The sequence below is a fragment of the Mesocricetus auratus genome, unplaced genomic scaffold, assembly GCF_017639785.1.
Source record: "Mesocricetus auratus isolate SY011 unplaced genomic scaffold, BCM_Maur_2.0 Super-Scaffold_100007, whole genome shotgun sequence".
NCBI classification, from domain to species: Eukaryota; Metazoa; Chordata; class Mammalia; order Rodentia; family Cricetidae; genus Mesocricetus; species Mesocricetus auratus.
This window is the reverse complement of record NW_024429191.1, coordinates 63,816,827-63,844,681: the sequence shown is the minus strand read 5'-3', so window position 1 is coordinate 63,844,681 and position 27,855 is coordinate 63,816,827. Positions and strand designations below refer to the sequence as shown.

General features: G+C 40.3%; 1 protein-coding gene and 1 pseudogene across 14 annotated transcripts in view; both read right to left on the bottom strand.

The window, feature by feature from the left end:
- Bcas3 (BCAS3 microtubule associated cell migration factor) overlaps nt 1-27,855 on the bottom strand; it is a 478,038-nt gene that overhangs the window by 250,956 nt on the left and 199,227 nt on the right. For all 14 annotated transcript variants that reach the window (XM_040749387.1, XM_040749386.1, XM_040749389.1 and 11 more), the window contains 3 exons: nt 26,246-26,346; nt 5,198-5,298; nt 68-264 (listed from right to left, as the gene is read on the bottom strand). In XM_040749387.1, the coding sequence (XP_040605321.1) occupies nt 68-264; nt 5,198-5,298; nt 26,246-26,346 (399 nt within the window). The remainder of the gene's footprint in view (nt 1-67; nt 265-5,197; nt 5,299-26,245; nt 26,347-27,855) is intronic.
- On the bottom strand, nt 1,824-3,249 carry LOC121141450 (annotated as a pseudogene).

Here is a 27,855-nt window from a genome sequence, read left to right as displayed (position 1 = left end):
GACATTTGTTTCAAAGGCAGACTTTTATTCTGCCTTGCAAGTAACCTCCTGGTTTTCTATCTCTTACCTGAGACTGTTGAGATCCAGATCATCTGTATCGAAATCCAAGAGTGGCTGTGGCGTGTCACTTGGCCCGTGAGACTGCAACACAGACGAACTAGATGATATGACTGTGGTCTGTCCTGAGGGATGGATGGTTTTAAACTGGAACTGGGGACCCATCCACAGGCGTCTGTGAGGTCCAGTGTGTGTTACAATTTCAACCTGAAACAGAAACAGTCATGGTTTCGATGTCTCATGGCCTGCACAGGTAACTTCACAGGCCTTGAATCCCTTCTTTAAATACCCACTTTACATTTTAGTGGAGTAAAGACTAGAGCACCCAGAGCAAAGCTACAAACACAATCATAACCTACATGGACACTGCTGTTCTTACAGGGGACTTCAATTTAATTCCTAATGGCTTCGAAGTTCAGTTCTAGGGAATGTGACAATCCTTTCTGAACACCCAGAAAAGTTATACTCAAGCACACAGACCCTGAAACACATACATACACACACAAGCGCACACGCATGCAGGTAATTTAAAATAAAATCTTTCAAAACACAAACCGCTTCACACAATAGCCATAATGTAACAAAAATCCCAACACCAGGGATAAGAAACCCTCTTTTGAATTGTTGGCCAGGGCTGTCAAAGACAACCCTTATAGATTACTCCTATTGACCTTGGTTATGTCCCAGATGTGGAACACAAGTCCGTATCATGCACTTCAGACAAAGAAACTTTAGGACTTGACTGGATCTGACCTGAAAGTCTCCTACAGAGGACTAGCATTCATGACACCAGAATTTGTTATTCTAGAGTCCAAAGGAGGGAAGCAAACCAGCTATGACACCTATGAACCACAACAATGACCAGCAAGGCACAAAATATTAAGGGTACAATAGTGGCACATATGCCCAAGTGGTAAGCAACAGCTCTCTAACTGAACAAAGACCTGCTCAACAAGAAGAAAATCATCCTGGTCCTGGAACCTAGTAAACTACCTAAGACTAATGTGGTCATGGATCTTGGAGGAGAATCTATAGCCTTCAATCTACTAAGCCAGCATAATACCTAACTACATTCTCAATATCTATCATTATACCCACAGATAAATTAGTTCTCTTCCCTCATCAAGGAGATGTCTCTTCGTAACAGATGGAGACCATTACAGAAAACTATAACCTACACAATGCAGTTGGGGAGCCCAGTCCCAATGAATATACCTAAACATATTCCTGCATCTATGTCTCTCAAATGATTGTAGAAGACAGGGCTGAAAGATTTTAAGAGTCAGAGAGACAGTATGTTTTCTGTGAGATCGTATCTCCTAGAAATGCTGGAGAAGGCTCACCCATGAAGTCTCACCAATGTGGCTGTCTAAACATGACTTGAAGAAGAATGACACCAATAGATAATATGGAAGGGAGAGTATTCACAAGGCATCCAGGAAAGGGCACGCAAACCGGTTCTCCAATACCAAATGGTCAGAAGGTTGGAATCATATATTTACACACGCACACACACACACACACACACACAACCACCAACAACAACAATAATGAAAATAACAATTAAAGAGAAAGAGAGCGTGAATTTTAAAGAAAAGGGGAGGATTTGAAAGGAGGAAAGGGAAAGAGGGAAATTATGTACTTAATCACAAGAAAAATTTAACACAAAATTGTAGAAATGTACATACATCGACATACATACCCACAATATATGCACCATATTATGTATCTTAAAACACAAAAATCCCATGAAAGAAAAAGGAGTTGTAGAGTTGAAAACCTGAGTTGACCACCCCATGTAACTAGCATAGGATCCTTAGGGACTGCTTGCCTTTGTTTTTTTGTTGTTGTTGTTTGGGCTTTTTTTTTAATTTGTTTGTTTGGTTTTTTTTTTTTCCCTCACCAGATGTACAAAGTGCTTCTGGCCTTAAGCACCTTTTTCCTTGGCAATGCGGTCTTTCTTGAGTGGTCCCATGAATGCTTTCTTCTCCTCCATGGTCTGGAAATGACCATGGCCAAACTTGGAGGTGGTGTCAATGCATTTCAGAGCAATCTTCTCCAGAGCCTGTCATTTGGTCTGTGCCAGCAAGGACTTGCTGAGAGTGAGCACTTGCTTCTTGGTTCCCACCACAAAGCCTTTGAGCATGACAAAGTCACTGGCCACCTCACCATAATGGACAAAGCCACCCAGTGGGTTTATGTATTTGTCAGGCAGGTCAAAGTCAGTGGATGCATTGTTCTTAATCAGCTTACCATCCATGATAAAGTAGCCTTGACCAATTTTGTAAAAATTTTTGTTAACCTTCGTTTGGTGATGGTAGCCTTTCTGTCCAGCTCAAGTCACAGAGAAGGCCACACGGGCAGGGTGCCAGGTTGAAATAAAGCAACCTTGCCTAGCCCTTGATGGGCCTGCGGGGCAGTTTCTTTGTGTGCCCATGACTAGTTACCCCTTTGAGGCCTTTGCCTTTTGTCACCCTGATGACATCAATCATCTCATCCTGTTCAAATACCTGGTTCACAGGAACCTGCTATTTCAGCCTGTCCAGGACCCAGTCCAGTGTCTCAGTCACAGTGCCTCTGTTCACCTGGATCTCCATCAAATGTGCCTTCTTCTGGCGCAGAGGAAGCAGCCACATCCGAGTGTAAGGAATTTGTGGATGACTTGGCAGTACTTCTTCATGCTGTTGAAGTCCTACTTGCCCATGTCATCCTGCCATTTCTTACAGTATTTGGTGAAGACCTTCTTCTCTAGATTTGTGCCAGTTCATGTAGAAACTCTTCTTACACCCATCACTATGTGCTCAGCAAATACTGTCTTGAAGGTGCGGAGACCTCATGGGGTTTCAACATATCCCAAGATGCCCACAACTACCATGGGTGGTATTTCCACAATGGTTACAGCTTCCACAACTTCCTATTGTTCACCTTGGATCCTGGCCTGTCAACTTCCTGGACGATGTGGGTCATACCAGCCTTGTAGCCTAGAAAGGCTGTAAGATGAACAGGCTTGGAAGGATCATCCTTGGGGAAGTTCTTCCCCTTCCCACGATACTGGCTGCTGCCCTTCCAAGGCAAGAAGCCCAAGGAGTCATGGCTCGGAGCAGAGAATTTCCTGTGAGACATTACGCCGTCACACTCTGTCGATGACTGCTTGCCTTTGTAAATTCAATGAAGTCAGTATTTACCACAATGTGGTCATGCAATGAAAGCAACTAAAAGCAAATCTTTCAAGTCCTTGAAAAAATATACAGTTGCTTTTGGTTCTATAAAACTAAGATAAGGTCCCAAATTATTTCACAGATGAAGCTGGTTTTCTTGTATAATTCAACAGTATATTTATGTTGCTTGCAAATTTTCTCAATCTATGTTCCAAATGATTTTAAAGATTTATTTTATTTATATGTATCTGTGTGAGAATATGTCACATGTGTGCAGGTACCTAGGGGATCCCTAGGAGCCACCCAATGTGGGAGCTGCAAACTCAGTGAACTTAACCACTGAGCTGTCTCTCAAGCCCTTACATCTATTTTTAAATAAAGGAGCTATTATGTTTTCTCTCATGTAACTGATACTGATCAAAATGTTTTCTCGACTGTCATAAACATCGACACAAGGTTTTGTACACAGTAAAACAGTAATCCAAAAGTTTTATAAGCATCATGCTCTACGGAAGGGGTGGGGCATTGCCAGAATTATATTCAATACTGTGAGAAAAAAGAGAATGGAAAACGGGAACCTGAAAAAGACTGTGCAAAAAATCCTTTTGAATAACAAGTTATGCAAATCTACATGAAAAATCAACTATGCTTCTCAGCTTTGTCATTGCCATGCCCACCTCTGTGCAAAGGCTTTATCACACTGGCTTCCCACATGCCTGAGTCCTTGCCCTGATTATTTTATATTTAATTACATTTTTCAGATTGCAGTGATTAAGTTTACAAAACACAACTGGCAAGGTTCACAGAGTGCAAAGGCATGTGTGAGTTCAAGAGGGCACAGCCATCCTGGTCTTGGAAGGGTATTCACATACCCACTAATGATAGGGAGAAAACACTTAGATCAAGGACAGTGATTTCTGATTCTCAGAGTTGCATTCAGCAATGTAAATTAGGCCACAGAGCCGAGAGGTAAACAGATGCCTGGGCAATTTCACTGAGGCGATAGCCAGATGTTACAGTATTCACGCTCCTGTTGTGTGCAGGACAAACATATTGTACGCACTTTCACACTGACAGCACACATTACCCCTTCTTCTAAAAGAAAAGCTGAAGTGAAGGGCAATGGTTTCTTTGCCAGCATTCCTGGACAAGACTTGTGCATGATAGTATCTTTTATCTGGATATCACCAGGAGAGGACGGACATGTCAGTTGGACTGTCGTCATTCATGGAGCATCTGTGAGCATGTCAGTTGGACTGTCGTCATTCATGGAGCATCTGTGAGCATTGCTGGGTATTGGAATGAACATACATCACACAGAAATGGTCTGTTTGTTCCTCCAGATTCTAGAGTCATTTCAGCTTCTCATGCTATCCTCCCTGAGAACACCACAAAGGCTCCCCCTTCTCTGAGGCACCTGTCTGATAAAAGAGGCCAAATGGGTAACGTGAGACAGGTCATTAACCTTAGCAGATGATGTCAGACTGGAGGCAGACACAACAGTATCTGTAATGAAGTCACTATAATCGCTCCACTGTGAAACAAGTCGCTTTGAAATCAAAGCGCTTCACTTCAAGACAGAGTCACCTAGTAAAGTGAGGAGTGGCTGGGTGAAGCTGTTTTTAGAGGGTCTAGAGGCCACCAATGACAGCGTGGCCTGGATTAAGCCAAGAAAGGAGTTCCAGCAGGAACTAGCAGAAAATAATGCTGAATTTCCTTAACGACAGCACTGGGACATTTTGTATGCTCTGCATCAAAGCAAACATTTGCATGAGCACAGATAAGTATCAATGAAGCACATACATAAAATGTACACATAAAATGAACAGTATTTCTAAGACATTCTTAATAAGGAAATACTCATAACTCTGGTGACTCACAAACAGTTACCAATTATCTCCATTTCCTGTAAGGAAAAGCATAGAATAAACACAGATTTCCATTCTCCTTATTGCAACAAACCCAAAATATCAGAGTTTTACCTGGGAAAGCCATTCTTCATCTTCCTGTCCACTATGGTCAGAGCCTAAACTGTCATAGGACCCATGTCGAGTAATGGGGCCAGGACTTCCAGGGGGAAGCGCTACATGAAAGAGAAAAAAAAAAAAAAAGAATTTAAACTTCTCCAAACTGTGCACTGAAAAACAGATGAGAACATAACCAGCTCAAATAAATGATATAATACATAAAACACAGGGGCAATTATGAACTAATGATCACACAAGTCCTTAGAAATATCTCCAATTAACAGTGAATTGTGGCCAGGTTGCTGACAAATGCTCTACCCAGTTAATCAGGAGGCTACAGGAGAGAATCTTGTCAGGGTCAGCATGGACAATAGTAAGAGGTTCCATTAAAAAAAAATCAAAACCCAACCAAAGCAACTGTGGAATTTAGTGATGAGATCCCTGGGGAAAGAATAATTGAATCCCACTGAACACCCAAAGTTCCCTGAGAGCTAGCTTACCTGTGATGGATTCAAAGAACCCATTCCTTACTTTTATCTGCAGTGGTCGTAAAAATACATGATGTCTGAGAAACACTTTCAATCACTGAAAAAAATTCAGTTATTCAAATACTGTCTTTCTCGGCTATTTCAAGTAATTTTCCTAATTCTAAGATATAGTTGAAAGTAGTCTATATTCTCCAACAAAGAGAACCTTCGGTTAGGAAAGCAGTGAGGTGTTTGGTTCACTTATTGGTGTCTGTTGGTTTGTTGAAAACAGGTTTTATGCTGCCTCCAAGGTACAAAGGCACTGAGGATGTCTCTTTTGGAGACAGGATCTCACTATTAGTCTTGGGTGGCCTGGAACTCACAGAGACCCTCCTGTCTCTGCCTTCTAGATGCTAGAGTTAAGCGCACACACTGTCGTGACCAGCCTTAACTTTGAATATCTGATCACCCTGCTTCACCTTGCTAGGGTCATATCATCTGCACCCATGCCAGCTTTCTGTAGTGATTCCTGCATGCTAGGCAAGCACTCCACCAGTTCAGGTACTCCACAGCCTGAACAACAAAATGTTTCCAACACTCACTGAGTCCCGAGGTTCCACAACCTCGGTGTTTTCTTTGAAGGCACGATCACTCGTGGAGTTCTAAATTCTGTCCACTCCTACTTTTAAGAGACTTTTAAAAAACACTTTTAGATTCACAGTAAAATCGGGCTGAATGCACAACTCCGCAGCCTCCACCTCCCTTCAGAGAAGCCAAGCAATGAAGCTAACTGGGAAACAGAACAAAAGAAAAGGCATGGGGTGGAGGGGTGAGAGCAGGAGGTGAGCAGTAAAAACCATGGCCATAACAGGAAACAATCCCATCATTTCCGCTGCCAGTGATGTTTGTAAATACATCTATACCCAAAATTTCCTTAGCATAGAACACTAAAAAGGAAACAAGCATTTTAAATATTTGTAATATAGATTCCATGAAAAACGAGATATCTATTTCCATGAACAGTAAAGGTGATGCCAATCTTATTTGATGATGCCAAGATAAGGAATGGAGAGAAGGAAAAAAAAACAGGGAAACAGAATAAAGGAGAAGACAGATGACTCTAAGGTAAAATTAAAAAAAAAAACACATGCTCACACACACAAAAAATGTTACCTGAAATTGTTTCAAGAAAAGAAATGAGACCTAATTCAGCAATGATGAACAGACATAAACATAGTGTCCAAACCGTTAACTGCTGGTTCTTCAAAATCATGGATCTCTAGCACAGGCATCTTGATATTTAGCATGAAACCCAAATGATAACAAAGCCACACAACAACATCTCTTCAGATGCCAAATGGCATCATAAATAAAAGAGCACCTTAACAATTATCCATTACTATCCCAACACTTTTTGGTACACACTGTAAAGATGGTAAGTCAACTGATGTTCTCAAGAGGCAGCTGTCCCCAAATCATTCATCACCTTTGTCTGAGGTTAAGTTCTTGCCACAGGCAAAACCGAGAGAAACTCTCAATTGCCTCTCCTCCCTTCCCTTAAAAAGATGGTGTGGTCTTGCCTATGACTCTGAGTCCAATCTCAGCAAACAGAAGGCAGAGGCAGAGGATTTCATGTTTTTTTTTTCCAAGTTGGGCATTGAAATACTATTAAAAAAATCAGCATATGCCATGAAAAAACATAACAAAAAGGTTAACACATGATAGGACATGCTGTGTGGAGCAGATGAGAATGGAAAAGATTTCAATGCAGTATAATGAAGTCATGTAGGTGTTTGAGGATAAAGCATTAGCAAGGTAAAATGAAGCAAAATAAGTACAATGATTTGGTTAGTAAAGCTAGAGGCACGTGATGAAATGACTGCACAGCTTTAAGCAAGAGAGTAAACACCTTTCCATAAGAAAAACAACAACAACAACAAAATGTGGATTTCCAAAGAAATTATGGGCATACCACATGCCCTGGACCTAAAGCTGTAGCTTTCTCAGAATAAGCTGAAGTTTTGTACTCCAGAGTAAGTGACAGCAACAGAATGGTTTGACACTAGGACTTCATGAAATTGTGGACATTATGGTGGCAGGGATGGACCTAGGGCAAGGATGGAGTGAACTATTGCCGGAACAGCACTGGTCTTAAGTTGGCAGTTTATTGGTTTCTGCACTATTGTTGTGGGTATGCTTGGAATTTCCCACGGGGTTGGAGGAGGATGAGGAAGTCGGGTGGAGGAGGAGCCGCTCTGTCCTCATCTGCTTTGCAAAGGAAGTAGTAAATATTCCAAATATACAACACAGAAATAAATTCTTTGTATATATAAAATAGAGACAATAAATAAGTCTCATTTAAACCAACAGAAGGAAAAAAGAAGACAACAAAAGGAAACCAGGTTTTGAACTGCAAACTCCTATATGGGGATTTTAGGAAGGGTTCACTGGTTTCCTAATTAAGATGCTCTGGCAGTAGCAGAAGATGAAAAAATTAAAGTGTAGCAGAAATATATGTCCTCTATATTGAAAATCCTCTTTTTCTCCCCTATATTTATTCATGCTTTAAACTTTCTCCAATGCTAGTAGGTAGAGTAGTCTACACTCATTGCCTCAGGAATGGAAATGACCCACCAGGTCACAGGGAAGAATAAATGTACACTTTGAATCCAGTAGGAAGAAAAATGATCTAAAAGAACATCTGATTGGAGCAGAGTCTACACATTTCCCAGCAGTCCTTAGGATAAAATGAAACCAATCCTGCGGAGTGACAAGCACAATATGAGGACAGAATCTAAAAACTAAATGCTAAAATTACATTACTTCTGAATAGAGTTCAGGAAGTGCAGAGCATTTGGTATACATGCAACGTTCAGAAGACCACAAGCAGGAAAATGGATGCTAAGGCAGCCTGTGTCCATCAATAGGCAATAATCTCACCGGCAACTAAGTCAAATACTTAGTCCCAATGAGAAAAAAAAGTCCCCAAATACATAATTTCAGAATATTTTATATAAAACATAGATGTAACATTAGAAAGGATATCATTGATTTTTTTACATTTCTAATAATATAGGCATAAAATCTAAGTTAATAAACTATGTAATTTTTTATTGTATTTGGTTTCTTGAGACAGGGCTTCTCTGTGTATCCCTCAGTGTCCTGGAACTTACTCTATATAAAAGGCTGGCCTCAATCAGAGATCCACCTGTCTCTGTCTCCCAAGTGCTAGGGTTAAAGGCATGTACCACTAACTCCCTGAGAAGAACTGTTTTAATTTTAATAGAAAAAGTTTAATACATATTTTAATTTTAATTAATTTTTATATGTAGTTGTGTCCCTGAGTATATGTATATGAACCCCTTGCCTGCATAGGTGAGAAGAAGGTTACAGATCCCTTAGAATTAGTGCTACAGGCAATATGAGATGCCATATAGGTTCTGGGAACCAAACCCAGATCCTTTGCAAAAGCAATAAGTATTCTTAACCACCAAGCCATCTCTATAGCCTCTAAATGAGACTATTCTTGATTCTAACTAAATAAAATTGTGCAAACCCAAGTTGAAAGAAACAAGATACATACCAGCTATCTGAAGAAAAATGGTTAGCATTCTTTACATCAGCCTTTTTTTTTTTGAGATTTATCTATTTTATGAATATGAGTATTTTTACATGTATGTATGTATTTGCAACGCCTGTATGCCTGATACCCATGGAAGTCAGAAGAGTCAGATCCCCTGGAATTAGAGTTACAGTTGTGAGCCACCTTGAATTGTTGGAACCTCTAGAACAGCAGCGAGTGCTGTTACCACTAAGGCATCTCTCCAGACTTGGCTAGTTGGGTTTTTTGTGTCAAGATATAAAGCTCACTATCTTTACCCCAACCTTTACTACAGGAATTTACAGTGTACCTTATCAAGCTAGATGCAAAGAAGCACTGCCATTTTACTTTGGACTAGCAATTTAAAAATACTGTCTCCACAAGCAGACATTCCATAAACAGAACAGGCAGGGACAGGATGAGCAGATCGTTACATGGAAACTGCGAACCAGAATGTTTACAGTCTGTGTTCTCAGGGAAGCAGCCATGCATAGAGTGAGTAAACAACAGCTTAAAATTAACAACAACTAAAAACCCCACCTAGTGTATTTTGCTGTCAGAGAGTGGTGTGTGTGTGTGTGTGTGTGTGTGTGTGTGTGTGTGTGTGGGCACACACATGCTTCTATGTACAATTTTATACTTCATGTGTCACAGGACTAATAAAACAAAACACACATGTGTCACAGGACTAATAAAACAAAACACACTTGTCAAGTGCTGATCTCTGCAAAATACTCCTTTCAATCTCAGTCCAAACTGCTTCCACATTGAAAAGCAAAGCAACTAAAATCATGAAGAGAAAAATGAAATGGATGGATAACCACATCTCTAAGTCCAACAACCACATAAAATGAAATGGTTTGATAGCCACGTATCTAAGTCTAACACCCACATAAAAAGTTCTCAAGAGTCAAAGAATATGTTCTGAATTCTTCAAGAACTTTGGTTTTTGGCTTCTGAGGTGTCTTCTGTAGCTGTGTGCACAGAAATTTTTTTTGATTATCTAAAGAAAATGGAAAACACTACCTTCTGGGCTGTTAACTCTACTAAGTCCTCCTTACTAAACAACAGCCCTACCTGACATTTAAACATCCACCTCTAAATTCCACTAAATCCTTCCTTCCCATGTTAGCACGTGTCATATAGTCCCAGGTTCTAAAAGCAAGTCATTGCTACTTCAGGGGGAATGTAAACTCCCTGCCACAACCTGCAGCCCTTCAATTTCATAGAATCAAATGGTTTCTAAAATGCCCTAAGCAACATTTAAATCTCAATAACTTAAGTCCTTTATCAACAAACTACTCTGCATTACCTTGAGTGTTCTCTGTATGAGAGCAGGAGGAGACTTGGTCCTCTTAGTGGGCTGGCTGTGTTTTGCAAGTATTCAGAAAAAAGTCGGACATCTTAAAAGAAATTAAAGGGATATAGGCATTGCTTCAAAATGAAAAAAAAAGTGTGGTTGTATCTAGTAGTACTCCAATTACATAAAAGATTTGCAATGAGTAGACAAGTTAAAAGACCAAGAATACATGAATCACGAGCTCCTTGCTTACCATGGACACAAAGCAACGAGCGAAGTAACAACGACATAAAAGCAATGAGCAGCTCTAGTTTGTGACACGAGTGAAAGGATGTTCAACTCTGCTCTTTCTAGCTTTGTTTTTTGTTAGTTAGTTTTGGGCTTTTTTTTCTTTTTGTGGCTCCAGAAGCTTAGAACACATAGCTGGTCAACAACAGTAGTGACAGATGGTTGGCCTCTGAATGTTCACAGGTATTAAAAGCCCTTTCAATGTCCTACAACTAAGTGCAATGAGACTGAGATCCGGGAGGGGCTATCACCTACATATGACCCCAATTTCCAGGTGAAAAGTCCTATCTACTTCAAAGCTATGTAGAAAAACTAAACGAAATTTAAATCCACTTAAGAACACAATGAGAAATTCGAAATCCACACTATGTATCTATGATGCTCTCTTTGGAGGATCATGGGAAGGTCAGGCTGGTGGCTGAACTTTGTGAGGAACACCCAATACTCTTGAGGTTCAGGATCAGAGTGTTTGCAGTACCCCTCAAAGTCCCCACCCCACAGAACATGATGAAAAGCAGTCACACTGAAGCCTTTAGTGAGGACCTGGGATGCCAATTATGTGCCAACAGTTTTTAGTCCTTTAGGTTATTTCAGGGAACAATGTGTCTTTTTCTAGCTACAGAGAACTTTTTGAATTCAATGACATCATGCTACCCTGAAAGAAACAGCTCCAGCCAGGTTCACCCGAAGGCCAGCGGTGATAAACTCCCATTCAAGGACAAACTCTCACACATATTTGGTTCTTGTTAAAAGCAGCATTTCTGTAGCAAGCATACAGACAACGCACCAAACCCAACTCTGCTTCTGATGAGAAAGTATTTGGGACCCCAGGGGGAGCTGGAGGGTAAATGCCATTTCTTGTTTCTTACTGTAGAAATGAAAACCTGCCTTTGAAAGCCAAGTCTCCGGAACAAACAACCAAACAGCAAAAATGAACAAAAGCGTTCCCAATGAGCCAACCACCCTCAGGAGAGAAACAACAGCCAACCAATCTGTGTCAACAGTAGTAACCAGACGGTCATACATTTAAACAAATTATCATTTTATACCAATCAGGGGACAGAAATTTGTTACTTTTCAATGACTAGGGGGAAAAAGGAGAAAGTCACCAGCTAAAAATCACACAACAAAAATATACGAAAGGATGGTTAATATTGGAACCCGCTCACTCACTCTGTTACGGTGGGGCACCAGGGAGCACACTGAATTTTACAGACGCGCTCTTTCACCGTGGACCTAGCAAGCATGCTTCACAACAGCCCAAAGTGTAACAGTACATACAGGAACAAGCTTCTCCCACGCTTATATTAAATGGATCAATGATCTTCCCTGCACCCTGGCCCTGGGGTACCATAGATGTTCACTAATTAATTATTTAAGTTTTCTAGCATTCAGGCATTGCACATCTCTGGTTTCACTTTCCTTTTCTTCCACATTCCCAGAAGAAGTCACCAGCAATATATAATTAGAAAAATGACATATCCTTATTGTCTATAAGAGAATACATTTCCCTGAATAGCCTTCAACTCCGGGTACATCTTATCCCCCTCTCTCTCTACGGTTTCCTTTTCCAGGTTCCCAAAGTCTCCTTCCACTGCATGACTAAAGGACCTTCCATTTGTTATTCTTGTTGCCCTAGAGGTCATTTTACATTGTGTGTCTGGACAAGAGATATCTGGAGGCAGCCTGGCAGGGCTCACAATTTCGTTTTACTACTCAGCATGACCGTAAAGATCTCATAAAATGAAGAAAACAATAGAGCCTAATGGACTGGTATTCTTGGCCAGATCAGAAACTCTGCTGAGCAAAATTTCCAAACCATCCCAATGTTCAACTTGGAACTGAATAAACAAGAGCATGGCAATGTCTTCAAGACATCTGCAAACTAAAGTCACCACTGGAAGGATGCCCACAATGCCAACTTAATATGTGTGTCTGCAACTCATACCATTAACTCAACAACAGCCAGATAAGGAAATAAGTCCACCCTGACCAACGTAATTGCACAATCTTTCTTAAAGCTTGAGGAGTAACACTATAGTTATGGAGTCTAAACAGCTACACAAGACTGCATCCTCATGCTCGTCTGGGAGCAGCATAAAATCAGTGACACAGCACTTACCTCCTGGGGGGGTAGTGAAGATAGTTAGGGGACAATGAGGTCATTTCCATTAAACATACCTTGATACATTTGAAGTGGTGCAGACCACGTATCTAAATGTAACTAGGTATATACAAAGCTGTGGAATAATACAATTACAACAGATAGGGTCAGAAGAGCGAGTCCAGCCAAGGACAGGAACGGAAAAGCAATCAAACGCACAGTGAGGGATGACTGACATGGTGTAGTGACTAACTGTGACTTCCGGCATGTGTCTCACCCATCTTATTAGACGTAGCAGGTTTTTCTAAGACAAGACGCTACTTCTTCTATTTATGTAACTGTCTACATATGTATCTACTATTAATATTTCTATATGTACAAAATATCAAATACAAAACCAGCTTTATTCACTGTTGCAGGAATAATAAAAACCCAGAGACAGATATTGGGGTTCAAACTGAAGATCAGAAAAGCAATGCAGCCAACCACTAGCTCTTACCTCTACCTCAGACCAAAAGGGCTATCCTGGCTCTACAAATCCTCAGTGTGACTGGAGACTGAGCCCCAAATGCTGAATACTGAATGCCCTGCTCCTATCTTATTATACCTCTCTAGTGCTGGGATTAAAGGCATAGGCTCTGTTTTTCTTTTAGACTGATTCACTTTCATGTATCCCTGGGTGGCCTTGAACTCACAGAGATCCATGTACCTCTGTCTCCTAAGTTCTGGGATTTAAGATATGTGCAACCACAGCCCAGCTTGTGAGTCTGGCTAGCTTTGCATTCTGATCTCCAGGGAAGCTTTATTAGATTATAAACAATGTATCATCACACTGTTCAAACATATGATAGTGAAGCGTTTCAGTTGAGAGGAATGGTTACCTGTCGGAGGTAGAAGCACCCAGGTCTAAATTTTATGAAAAATCACGAACTGCACTTGGATCTGGAGCCACTGACCCATAGTCTCAGCTACATGGGGGGCTGAGGGGTAGGGAGGATTCCAAGTTCAAAGTTATCATGGTCTACAGAGTGAGCTGCCTGGGTAGCACAATGAGACTCAATTTCATTTTCTATTTTATTAGATTTTTGTATTTATGTATATGGTGCTATATCTGCATATACACCTTTATGCCAGGAAAGGGCATCAGATCCCATCATAGATGGTTATGAGCCAACCTGTGGTTGCTGGGAATTGAACTCAGGACCTCTGGAAGAACAGCCGGTGCTCTTAATCATTGGAGACTCAACTTCATAAAAAGTGAAAACAGAGGGGCCAGTGAGAAGGTTCAATGGGTAAAGAAGTTTACTGCCAAGCCTGATGATCTGAGTTCCATCCCTGAGATTTATGGTGGAGAGAGAGAAGTGACTCCAGGAACACACCATCCATAAGTGGGAACAGACATAGCACCTCCATGGGGTGTGGATGGGGCATGGTTGGGGAATGTAGAGAGGAGTAGTGGTGAAAAGGGGCCTAAGGACATAGCACAGCAGTAAAGACCTGCATTTAATCCCCAGTACAGGGGATAAAGAGGCAGGGAGAAGCAAAAAGAGGAAGGGGTTGGAAGAGAAAGACATAGACTGGCCATGAGTAAAATTCTTAACAGTAGCAACAGCCTCACAAACAACTAGTTTCACTCACACACTTCCATTTAGATGTACTTCTTTTTAGCAATAATCAACTCTTCATTCTACACTCAATACAAAGGCATGATACTTTATAGGAGAGTAAGATAAGAAAGGGTATACTTTGAATTTATGTGAAGTTAAAGAACCACCCATTAGGCTCTTTAATAATCAGACATCAAATTTTGTTACAAAAAAACAAACTCTGGGGTAACAGGGCACTTGACTGGAAACTCAGTGGCCTGGGAGTGATCACCAGCACTACAAAACACACCCACAAAAACAAACAAATACAAACAGAACAGAGGGACAACAAATTGAAAAATAAAAAGGTGGGAAGCATTTATAAAAGTAAGAATCATTTTGTACAGAATTAATGTAGCTTCTTCCATGCTTTACTTGTTCATTACCTAATACTATTCTAGGAAAGTCCAGATCATTATACAGCAGGAAGAACTAAGTAGTAGACATTTTCTCTTGTCTAAGCAAAGAGGCAAAGTTGTCTTGGCATGAAGAGTGAAACGCTTTTAGACCTGGAAGACACCAATGTTTTCAGCCCGTACATAGGAACGTATTTCAGAATCCTAAATAACCATTAAGGCTACACTATGTGTTCCTATAAGCCCCAACAAATCAGTTAAAAACACTGAATCACGAGGATCAGGCTGACTAACAACCACCTAAGGGCTCTCTCCCAGAAAAAGAACATTTTTCAAGGCTTAATCCTCTACTGTCAAACAATGACAGCCACCTGGGGCTCTCCAAACCTATGCATCCACCTCATCTGCAGTTCTAGAATTTATCAACAGATACATAGTAAAGTATTCCCCGAAAAGGCACAGAGAAAGACTTCCCCCTTCCACTGTGTGTACCTGTACACACAAAACTTTCCCTGAAACAGAAACAAGGGCAGACAACTTTCCCAGGGAAATAGAAAAAAGGGCAGGTAACAGGTAGATCCACAAAACTATTTACTGTATTTTGTGTATGCTTGACCATTTGTTTGTTTTTGTTTTTTTTTCAAAACAAGGTTTCTTTGTATTGTTTTGGAGCCTGTCCTGGAACTCGCTCTGCAGACCAGGCTGGTCTCGAACTCACAGACATCCATCTGCCTCTGCCTCTCAAGGCTGGAATTAAAGGCCTGTGCCATCAATGCCTGACTTGCTTGACCATTTCCATAATTGTTTTCCCTATCTTTAGTTATATGGAATGATGGGGATCAAACCCAGGGCTTCGCACATGTCAGAAACTGAGGTATACCTCCATTCCTAAAACTTTTCATGAGTTTCAGACATTTGGAAAGAACCTGACCAATCACTTCTCATGTGAAGACCGATCATCACTGACACTTTTCTTGGCTACAGAATGAGATATATGGACTAGCCAAGATTATTCAGGGAGCCACAGTTCAAATAAATCAGAATACTTTGTGTGCTTTCCATGCCGCTATGTGAAACCCCCACAAGCTCTGACTCCTACACTGGCTGCCTGGAGTTTGTTTCTATCCTCTGACAACCTTCTTTTTCCTTCCTCTTCTATGACTCCTTTCCTGTCCTTACCTTCATGTTTTCTGTCTCTCCCACGTTCCTTTTTACCTTCATGGCACTTTAATTTTTTTCTAAATATTAAGATATTTGTAAAATATGATTTTTAATGTAAACTTCAAATATAGAGTAAAAACTGAAAGCAATTTCAATCTCCCTCATTCAATGAAATAGTGATTGCAAAAATAATCTCATAAAATCAAATGTTCTTCTGACACTGCAGAAGTTTAATGTTAAGACTCTACACATTTTAGGATAAAGCTTCTGAGTCTTAAGGGCAAATTCTAGAAATTAGCTTTTCAGCATGAATGGACAGCAAAACTACTTACAAGTTACTAGGATAATGAAGATGATCAAAGCATAAGGACAGAAGAGGAACACTGAATTTGCACTTCAGATAAGAATTGATAAATAAAAAGGGTTTTGCTTAATACTTGGGAAAATGCACACTTGCTAAGTAGCATCCTTAGATCAGAAAGGATGAGACCTGACACAGATGCATTCTTTGTGATGTTGCTGTATTACTACGGTGCTCTCTGTCAGAGCCAAGGACTTCAAAAGGAAACACGAGGGCTTTTAACAATAGCTACCACTACACCACTTAATCTAACAATCATTAATTTCCATTTTTAAAAGGAGGCAAGAATATAGCAAAGTTTTTAGTTATTACTATTATTATGATCATCATCATTATTTTGGCATTACTAGTCAATGGAACCCAGGGCTTCCCTTTTGCTAAATAAGAGCTCTACTTCTGGCTTACAAACACTGGCAATCCCTCTGACACTAACATTCTTATGGATAAAGTATGACTATATTTGTTTAAAAGGCAGATAGAGCACATAGTTTTTGTAAAGAATAACAGTTACCTTTGAGTTCACTGTTCTATAAGAAGACATCACTAGTTGAATATCAACATCTCCTGGGTTCTGTCTGCTATGGAGGCTGATTGGAATCCCCTCAAGTGCCTGTGGTACTACATCCTTTTCCTTGGTAAGGTCCTGACTCACTTAAAGCTTTGTTTAATTTCTTGTATATGGTTGTTCTACCTGTATGCACACATGCGCACCATGTGAGTGCCTACAGATGGTTGTAGCTGCCATGTTGATGCTGGGAACCAAACACTGGTCCTATAAGGGACCATGAACGCTCTTAACTGCTGAGCCATCGCTCCCGCCTCCTAGCTTCTAAATTTTTGTTTAAGGACAAGTTGCAAGAATCTTGGGCAGAAATCATCCCAGTTCTTACAGCTGGGAAGGGGTTTTCATTGCTTAATTGTAAAGCTGAGACACAGGAACTCCTAACTCAAGAAACCATAGAAGGAAAACAGAACCACCTCTTTCCAAACTTCCCATTCCCAACCTAAAGGCCCTACCTTCTGTGCAAAGTCAGGCAAGAACAGACACAAATTTAGAGTAAGTGCAATTGAAAATGCAGCCCAAGAGTTAAGATACATGGCTCTCTTGGTATTTTCTGGAGTATCAGAAAAAAAAATCCTGTGTCAGAATAGTTTTTACACAGCAGAAAAATATTAAGTCATTTACAGGAGAGCAGTTAAGAGAAGCTGCTCCGTTAATGGCAAAAGAGGTGTAGATGCACACAGAAGACACGCTGCTGGGAGGGGAGATCTCTGCTGCAGCAAGATCCATATTGATATGATCATATTTCCCATAGTTGAGAGCAGCTATAATTAATGGATTTCCCTCCCCATCTTAATGCAGCCATTTGTCATTCACAAACAGAATGCCCAATCAATTTTGATGTATTAGTAAGCAGTTTGTCAAACAGTGCTATAATCCAGTTAATATATTAATTCTTGTCATGGCTAGAACACTAGAACTATTAGGTTTTTCGTGGCTGGTTTGAGGAGAAAAACCTAGGCCTAGACTCATGGTCATGCTGAAGCCATAAGCACTCTTCTCTCTCCTTCTTGACCCATGTCTGTCTATGAACTGTCAACTGGAAACAAAACCATTAGCTATGAAGTGCTTCCTGGCAGCCGCTTCAAATTCATAGCACAAAAGAAACCTGGGGTTTTCCAAATTCCTCAGTAGGAAAGTGGGTCACTAGCAGCTGGGGCAAAACTCTAGATTTGAACACTCACCAATAATCTCAAGAGCAATACTGATCTACGATGGATGATGGCTCCACCCCTTCACTGTATCGAAGACAGTGTGTATTTCTCTACTGCTAAATGGAAAATCAGAGTTGGAAACACACCACTTGCAGAACACAAAATTTTTTGAATTATAATGAGAAAGAACAGACACAGAATACTAAGTTCACGTACTAGGCTCTCACCGGCCCATTTCAGAATCAAGGAAGAGCTGGGGGAAAACAGGACAGATTGACTTGGTTCAAGGCCGTGTATTTATTTAAAAACCTGCAGTGTAAACTAGTCCTCCCAACCATCAGACATCCCATTGTTTTATGACTGCTGAGAGGTGCCCTATGTGACAGAAAAGCACACTGAATATTTTTCTATGACCCAGAGGGCAGAGGTCACCTATTATAAATGGATAATGAGACCTAATGCAGTGCTCAGAGGACGGACAAAGAAAGGGTCTATCCACAGCCCCTGGTGGATTGGCTGTTCAGGCTTTTATTTCCTCCGTACACTTAATGGAGTCAAACAATTGACAGAAATTCTATAGAGAAGGCTGAAACTGAGAGAAACGGCTGTATTCTAACCCTGACAGACACATACAAATAGTGATCCTGAAATGGCGCCAGAGCTCCGGCCACCACTGACAGAGCAGACGGCTGTAGCATTCCCCCTAAATTCCCATTTAGTCATTTATTAGCAATTAACCTCACTGATGGAAGCAATGGCACATCAAACCAGGAGCTCCTGCCAATATCAACCCATTACATTACTGCAGGTAAGCCAAGCCCTGCCATTAGATTCCAGCCCCACGTTTTGGAGAAAATGGTGAACAGATATTGCTGGTACCCTCTATTTCTATCCTCCTACCTGCCTATGATAAAGCGCAATCCATGGCAGCAGGATCTATTTAAAAACCATAAATGTAACTGGAATAGAGTAAATGACCTTAATGGCCTACAGACCTCTGACCAATATTTTCCTTTATCACAATCAATGTCCTGTACCAGTTAAATCTGCCAATTCACTGTAATAAGTACTAATGTTATCAATGAAAAAAGTCTACTCTGAACTATATTTGGAAAAATAGCAGGTCCTAAAACACTCTGATAGGACAGTGATCTCCTGTAAGAACACACATGGAATTCTGAGACAGTAACAGATGCTAATAGCTTAGAAGACGACTTTTGTATGCAGTTTTCCCTTTGTGTTATTTCAGTTCCAAAAAAAAGTAATGTGATTTGCATGGACAAAATTATTCTGATGATCTAGGTAAAGACCTGGAAATGAATGAAAGCATGTATTCTATGTTTAGGGGTTGATATAATCCAAACTTTCAAATTTATATAATTTACAATCAACTATTTCATATCATTTTTAGAATGGAAATCAACAATTCCATAAGGTTCACCCAAGCTGTAGAACACATTGGTTCAAACGAGGCCCTATAGCTCTCAAACTTTCTTACAGGAAAATAGCATTTCATGAAAATAATCTCTCTATGGAAAGGCATATGACAACTGAAAAGGTTTAAATAAGGGAAAATATTCTAATGTAATTCACTACTAAGAGTCAATCTGGAGAGGGCAGCATGACACACCCTATGGCCAACAATGGACTATAAATACTCTTTAAATAAGTCCTACATTACAAGTTTCCTCTACAAGAGAAAAACATTTCACTCTTCCTTTTCCACCTCTCCCCAGTACTGGGCAAATATTTATAATGGACAATGCAAGGAAACATTGTTGAGTGCCTCTACCATCCTTGGTACATACCACAACAGCAATGCAATCCAGGATGTCAGACTAATAGAACATGACATTGAGAGACAGCAGGTCAGAAGAAAATTACTGAATATTTAGCTGTTTTTCCCTGGCACTGATAATGTTAAAAACAGGCAAGAGTGATGTGAGTGGGGTGTGTGCGTGTACAAACAAGCATGAAGGCAGGGCCAACCATTCTGTGTCTGGAGTACCAATGCTCACAAGAGATAGCTATACTGAACTTCAAAAACAGTAGAATTATAATTCACCCAAACACCTAAGTTAGAACTGCACTGAAAAACTGTGAAACTTCATATCCCTGACTTTTTTTTTTAACTTGTATTGATTCTTTGTAGATTTCACATCATACATTCTGATCCCACTTATGTCCCCATCTTCTGGAAATCCGCCCTCTATCCTTGCAACCTACCTCCCAAAACAAAATAAATTTTAAAAGAAAAAAAAACTAAAGAAACAAAAACTGGATATAGAGAAAGGAATCTGTTGTGGCAGCTTAAGTGTGGCTTATTGAAACACACAGCTTACCCTTTTGTCCATTCATCTTTACTCACTGGTGTTCATTGTAATGAGTTGTGGCTTCTGATTTCTGACTTTTGATTTCAGTCCCTCTACATGTACAGTCTTTATCCTGTACCTTCTACCCCTGTCCCAAGTCTAAACTGCCACTTATCTGGTAACTACCTCTTTTGTTTTGAAAATGTGTAAGTGATATAGAAACAGATCAGTGAAATATATGTAAAATAAAATGAAACACGATACTAGTTGTAAAGGAAAACACATTTGGAAATAGGCACATCAGGGGCAGAGAGGATGGGAGGCCTGGTTGGATCCACTGCCTGTGGTGTAAGCATGAAGATTTGAGTTCCATTCTCTACCATCACTGGGGAAAAAAACAAATCATGAGACAGGCACATGGAGGCAATTTCTCAATAGAGGAACCCGGGTCCCAGGAAACATATATTAGCAATCAAAATTAGCCATCTCGTCCTCATACACATAAATATGTATGCGAAAGGCTGTGTAAGACCATTAGAGAAGTTGTAACCATGGCTGCAATGGAAATCCCAGGATATTGGCACTGTCAAGATGCTGGGATATCCACACTAAGGAGAGTGGAAGGCATGGAGAAAATCTGACCTTGGCATACAAGACAACTGGTGAGTGTGAGTGTGAGTGTGTGGGGGGGGTGGGTGTTTTGCAGAAGGCAGTGTAATTAAATAGGAGCTTCCCAAGCCCTGTGGAGTCTGGAAGACCGTGAGGGGAGTCCCAGGTATTGGACATGGTGCCTTTTACACTGTTGGATTTTGGTTTTGCTTTGATTTGATTATAACTGTGCTCCTATTCTTTGCTTTTTAGATAAGAAACTATGTAACTTATTTTTTTTAATTTTACAAGAGCTCATTAAGAGACTATGGATATTGCAAGTAGAACTCCTTTTAAAGCATTGAAATTCTTAAAGACTATGGGACCACTTTTAAAATTGAACCACACTATATATTTTGATTCAATGTGAGCTCTTGGGGATCAAAAAGAAAGGAAAGGTTATGATTTGATAGGGATATATGTATCTGTGTGTATCAGATTCATCAAGCTGACAAAGGTTAGACTTGGTCATCACACTGACAAAGCTAGAAGTGGGAACCACAATGGAGGAAATTGCCTCCTTCAGACTGGCCTGCAGACAGGATATTTTCTTGACTACTAATTGATGCAGGGGACATGGGCAGTATATAAAAAAATACAGCTGAAAAAGTCAGTAAGCAGTGCTTCCTGCGTTGGTGTCTCTCAATGGTGGGCTACAATCTTTGAGATGCTGTAAAACTGTTCATTCTCTAAGTTGACTATGATCATATTTATCACAGCAAAACACATTCAACTTGCACAAAGGGTCTTCTCAATTTGCTTCTCATTTGGGTACTGGAGAAATGGCTTGATGGTGACCCGCATCTGGTGACTCGCACACCTGCAACATCAATGACAGGGCATCCAACAACTTCTTCTGACCTATCCAGGAGCATACATGAATGTGAACACACACACTGCTTTAAAAAGATATGAAACTATCCTACCAAAATGAACACTTAGCTTGCACCAAGCTTCCAGAGATAGTCTTCTTCCTCCCACCCCATGCAAAGCTCCAGCTAAAAAGCCTGGAGGTGGTGGCGCACGCCTTTAATTCCAGGATTTGGGAGGCAGAGGCAGGCAGATCTCTGTGAGTTTGAGGAAAGCCTGGTCTACAGAGTGAGTTCCAAGAAGGGCTACAGAGAGAAACAAAACAAAAATCCCAAAAATCAAAACCAAACAAACGGAAGCACAAGCAAGCCCAGCATTTATCTGCCATCTATCTGATAGTGAAATTTTAGAAATGACACATTAATACAACTATAAACTATGCAAACTGTTGAGGTTACATTTTTCCCTCTTTGACATAAGTTCCATGAGCAGTATCGAGCAGTAGCATGTGCTAACAACTAAACCATTTGCTTAAAAGAGATACAAAATTCTAACATAATGACATGCCCTGGTTTCAATTTCACTTGGCTTAAATACTTTATAATCTTTATGGTGTTTTCATTGTTGTATGGGCTCACATGGTCTCACATGCCTGGATTTTCTAGAAAGCGGTTCGAAGTCTGACACCTACTACCCAAAAGCAACCAAACAGTCCTGCTGTGGATGAGTAGATTTTTTATATACTATTTGTCCTTTAAGTAAGCTTTCACAGGTCTAATGGGGTTAGGCCCTGATTTAAATTTACATTTTGGAAGGTCCAGATCAGACTAAAGAAAGAGTTACTGTGTCCTTTCGAGTGGTACTCAAAGCTGATTGGTCTTCTGTCTACTGTAATGGTTAGTTTCAGTGTTGGCAAAGAAATAAACTGCAATGAAATGAGTTTATTTATTTTTTTTCAAAACAGGGTTTCTCTGTGTAGTCCTGGCTGTTCTGGAACTCACTCTGTAGACCAGGATAGCCTCGACCACACAGAGATCCACCTGCCTCCGACTCCCAAATTCTGGATTAAAGGTGTGTGCCACCACCACCCAGTTTAATTTTTAAAGAAAAACATAATATAAACAATAAATCCATACCATCAACAGAAATTTTATTTTATAAATTTATTCATTTTTATTTAGGGAGGTGTGTGTGTGTGTGTGTGTGTGTGTGTGTGCGCGCGCGCACGAGCATGTGCTGGAGTTACAGTCATTTATGAACTGCCTAATGTGGGTACTGGGAATTAAACTCAGGTCCTTTAGAAGAGCACTAAGTGCTTCTAACCACTGATCTCTTCAGCTCTATGATCATATTAATAAACATTTCACCAATAATTTCATGTTCAAAAGAATATAAATATTCTTGGCCCAGGTGTTGGTGGCGCACACCTTTAATCCCAGCACTTGGGAGGTAGAGGCAGGTGGATCTCTGTGAGTTCTAGGCCAGCCTGGTCTACAGAGTGAGTGCCAGGATAGGTTCCAAAGCTACACAGAGAAACCATGTATCGAAAAACTTGACTTTTCTCACTACGGACCTAAATACTAAAATTACCATCTGCACATATAAATTCATCATGTATTATCCTTTTTAAAAATTACTAAAAATGGCAATCTTGAGTGGTTTTGACGAAACTACTTACTTTGATGTTATCTCAACCTGCACCATGACGTCTGAATGAACTATTGGAACATGATCCTGTCTACCATGCACACAGAGGCATTCTCCTGAATACAGAAGGGATAAGCTACAAAGGTGAGGAAAACAGAATTTGGAGGCTTTGCTTGCTTTGTCTTAAAGGTGGATTAAGAAGTCATCAGTATGCCAGGCAGGTCTCTATTTTCTTTCCTCAGCTATGTCCTTGCTATGATGTGGAACAGACTGTTTACTGAGCACAGTGTATCTGTTATGATGATGTGAGGGGTCTTTAAGTTGAAAAATTAAGGTTAATTTCCCCCCTGTAATTGCTGGGAGCCAATCACAGAGCCCAGCACATTGAAGACACATATCATGGAGGCCCCTAGCTCAGTAAAACAAGACAAATGCATAAACAGAGCCAAAACAGTAAAGTTGTGTTGTATGAGGTAGAGTATCTTTCCAAATGGCTTCTGTGAGGGGACTCACAGACAAAGATTGTTACAGAGGGGAAGTAAAGTACTGATACCAGTACTGCCCCTATTGCAATGTATTTCCAAATGTCTGCATTGTGGAGCTTCAGTTATGTGACACTCTGGCAGGTCCTTGAGTGTATGTGTGCAAACCTGTAAAAGCCAGGACCATCTGCATCATTCCGATCCATATAAAGAGGCGATAGAAGCCCAACAGATGGCCTAGCGGCAAAGGTGCTTGAGCCAAGCCAGCCAGCAGCATCTCACAGGCCTGTGCAGTGAAGCTCTCACCTTGCTTCAGGACTATTTGCTCAACCCTTTCTCCTAAGTATCCTGCTGCAAAGTTGCTAGAGGAGTGAGGTTTCTAAAACTGCCATCCAGTGGTGCTGGACGGAGACTAAGAAGAGCACTTCCCTATTATGTGAAAGGCCCTAGGTTCAACCTCCAAAACACACAACAGTTTGATGGTGTTAATTCCATGCATGAAAGCACCTGATGGGTGCTATCAGTGGCAGTGATGGGTTTCGTTAAACTGGACAAAAGTGCTAGGGCAGCTGAAGTCAAATGGTCTCAACCAGCTTATGAGCAGCATGAACATGTAGTGTGGTTTTTAACTTTTCTTTATCTTCTTAGATTTATCACTGTCTGCCAGTCAACCAGAGCTAACAGGTAACAAAACAAAACAAAACATGAACCCTGGATTAGCTGGGTCAACAACACTTAACTCAATAATTAGGGTTTTATGGAGAAGTAATGCAGAGCAGTGATTGTGCACAACTTTAATCCCAGCATTCGGGAGGCAGAGGCAGCAAATCTCTCAGAGTTCGAGGCCAGCCTGGTCTACAGAGCAAGTTCCAGGACAGACTACAAAGCTACACAGAAAAACCCTCTCTAAAAACAAAAAAGAAGTAATAAAAAATTCTGTTTTCCTTGAAATCATATGTGCCATGTCTGTACTACACCATCTAACAATATGATTTTAAAAACTAGAAAATGACAATTCCAGGTATGCTTGTCCGCATATCCCTGCCTCCACCATGCTGCCATGGACATGACCACGCCTTCAGGACATGTTGAGAGCACAGTTCTGAAGGCGTGATTCTCCACTGAGAAACTTACTGCATTGTTTTTCACTTTAATGTGTCTCTCCAGTTGAACAATGAATAGCTTGGGGCTAGAAGCACTAGGTGACTACCCTAGTACATGTGACACTGTACATGCCTGACACATAGTAGGCACTTGGCAAATAAAATATATGATTTAAAAAAATGTCAAGATTCAAATATACAAGAATAAGACTGCCAACTATTTATTAGTTATGGCATTTCATAACTGTAGAGCAAAGCCTACAAATTTTTCCTGATTTCAGAATAATATGTAACACATTATAAAATGAAATAGCACAGTTCTACAACTATTTTAACTCAAGCTCCACAATTCCTAAGCAAGATACTACATGGAGCACAACAACTACCATCAAAAACATGTCATTGTTGATTTTTAAGAAGTTTTTGAAAGCATGCAGTACCCAGAGAAGTCAGGTTCAATTAGGATTCAGTATATTCTACACAATTGAATTATAATTGCACAACATTTTTAATTCTATGAAGACAAGCTGGGTAATAAATATTAAATTGTCTCTTCATGCCTCCCATATTAAAAATAAAAGTATCTGGTTGGATGAACCCCCATCAGTATCTACAAATGGCAGCAGAAACACAAGCAAAGCAGCTTAGATGAGGAGCACGCGGCCAGCCCTAGCGTGTGCAAGGCCCTGGTCTGATCAAACACAAACAAAAGCCAATGAAGCTGCGACCGTCAAGGAGTCCAAATAAAGCTACACAACAGGCAGAAGCTACAATGCGGCGTCCTGGAATGGAGTGTTTGTTTTGATTCTTTTAGGAACAGGCCCCAGGCTCTGTGAAGCTGTTCCCCATATCCTGCTAGGTCACATGTTATAGGTCCCCCAAAACCTTTTGCACAGTGACAGTTCATGCGAAGGGAAACGCCAGCTGAAGATACACACTCCTTTGTTGGCTTAAGAACTATGGTCCACAGACTGAACAAATGCAAATATGCTTTTGAATGTCATCGAATTCAGAAAAGATCATACAACCAAAGAAAAAGTAAACAAGTGAGAAGTACTTACAGCCAGCAAGCAGGAGCTGGTAATAGTGCACCGCTTCTGCCGCCAGGAGCAGCGGGTGATTGGCGTTAAAGGGTGGCTGCAGCTCATTCCACTGAGGTGTTCTAAGGAAACAGCAGGAGAATATTCATATTTAAGCTCCATAGATAGGATGTGAATCACCCACAGACCCTGATAGAGTCTCTCATGACTTCTGAACATTAAAATGAACGTGTAATCATTAAGATCGATGCTCTTTAACTTGACATACAAGGCTAGGAACTTTAAAAACTACAAAGGTGGCAATGTGCCACACAGATAACATGAAGCCAACATTACCTATCAGAACTAGACTATAATCAGCTAGATAAGAGAGACAGAAAAGAGAGGACCAGCAGTAGCCAAATGCCAACTACAGAGAGGCCTTTTTATCTCATTTTACACCAGTGTTAGACATCTTCAACAGGATACAAAGTAAAAGTGATTTAAAAAAGCAGCTGTGTAAATGGACAACTTACTTTGCATTGAATTAGCTATTTCAATAGCGTGACTGCAGTAAGTTTCATTAGATCTGCCGAATTTTAAATAAGCTTGATAAATCAGATATTGATCAGATCAATCCAGCACAGTGAGTACTGGTAAAGAATGCTGGAGTCACATGAAAAAAAAATCAATAGAATATTTTTAAATGTCAAAAGGAGAGGGGTCATTTTCATATCCATTTTTATCTGTTTCCTTTCAACATGCCGGGTGATTGTTTTTCTCCCTTGCAAAATTCACTATATTAAGTGGGTTTTATTCCAGGTTTCAATTCTTCCTCTTTGTGCAAGCTTATAAAAATTCTACTCATTACATGAGTTGAGATGATTCTTAAATATTTCTAGAGTGCCTGCCTAACCATTGTATCCTAGATGATCACTTTAAAGGAGACCTTAGGATCTCTTTGTATTAGTTTGTATTTCCCTTAATGGCATTCTATTCAAAGAGTATGAGAGACTGGAATAAGAGAAACACAAGACCAAGAAAGGGATACACAAACAAAGAGCCAAAAGTTCACAAAGACTGGAGAGATGTTTCAGCCATTACAGGCTAGGCTCACGATCAAAAACATAAAAAGTTCAAACAGAAGTACTCTCAGTGCAAAATACCATCACATACAATTCTGCATGTGAATATTTACAGCAAAAATATTAGTAACAGTTATAGAGTAAAAATGGCCCCCGGTGACTGAATGAATAAACAAAAGTGGTATGCCTATATAATAGAATATAAAATGGCTATTGAAAGGAATGAAAGGATCATACATTTCATTAATGAAGAGCTTCAAAATATGCTGACAGAAATCAGACACAAAAGAGAACATATTAATGTGATTCCATCATTTAGCGACCATGAGTAGGCAGAAGCAGGCAATACAAAGTAAACCGATGGTGTTTGTGTAGAGCTAAAGAGGAAATGACGCAGGATTCCTTTACCTGATAAAGAAAAGTCATTGCAGAAGGGTACACACATGACTTGCAATGCTTACATTTCATGCATGTAGACCATGGTCAATAAAAAAGAAATGGACTGAAGTCTTCCCAGATTAAAGAAAGTCATTTGTACAAGACTCTAGTGAAAAGAGCAAGAAGGGA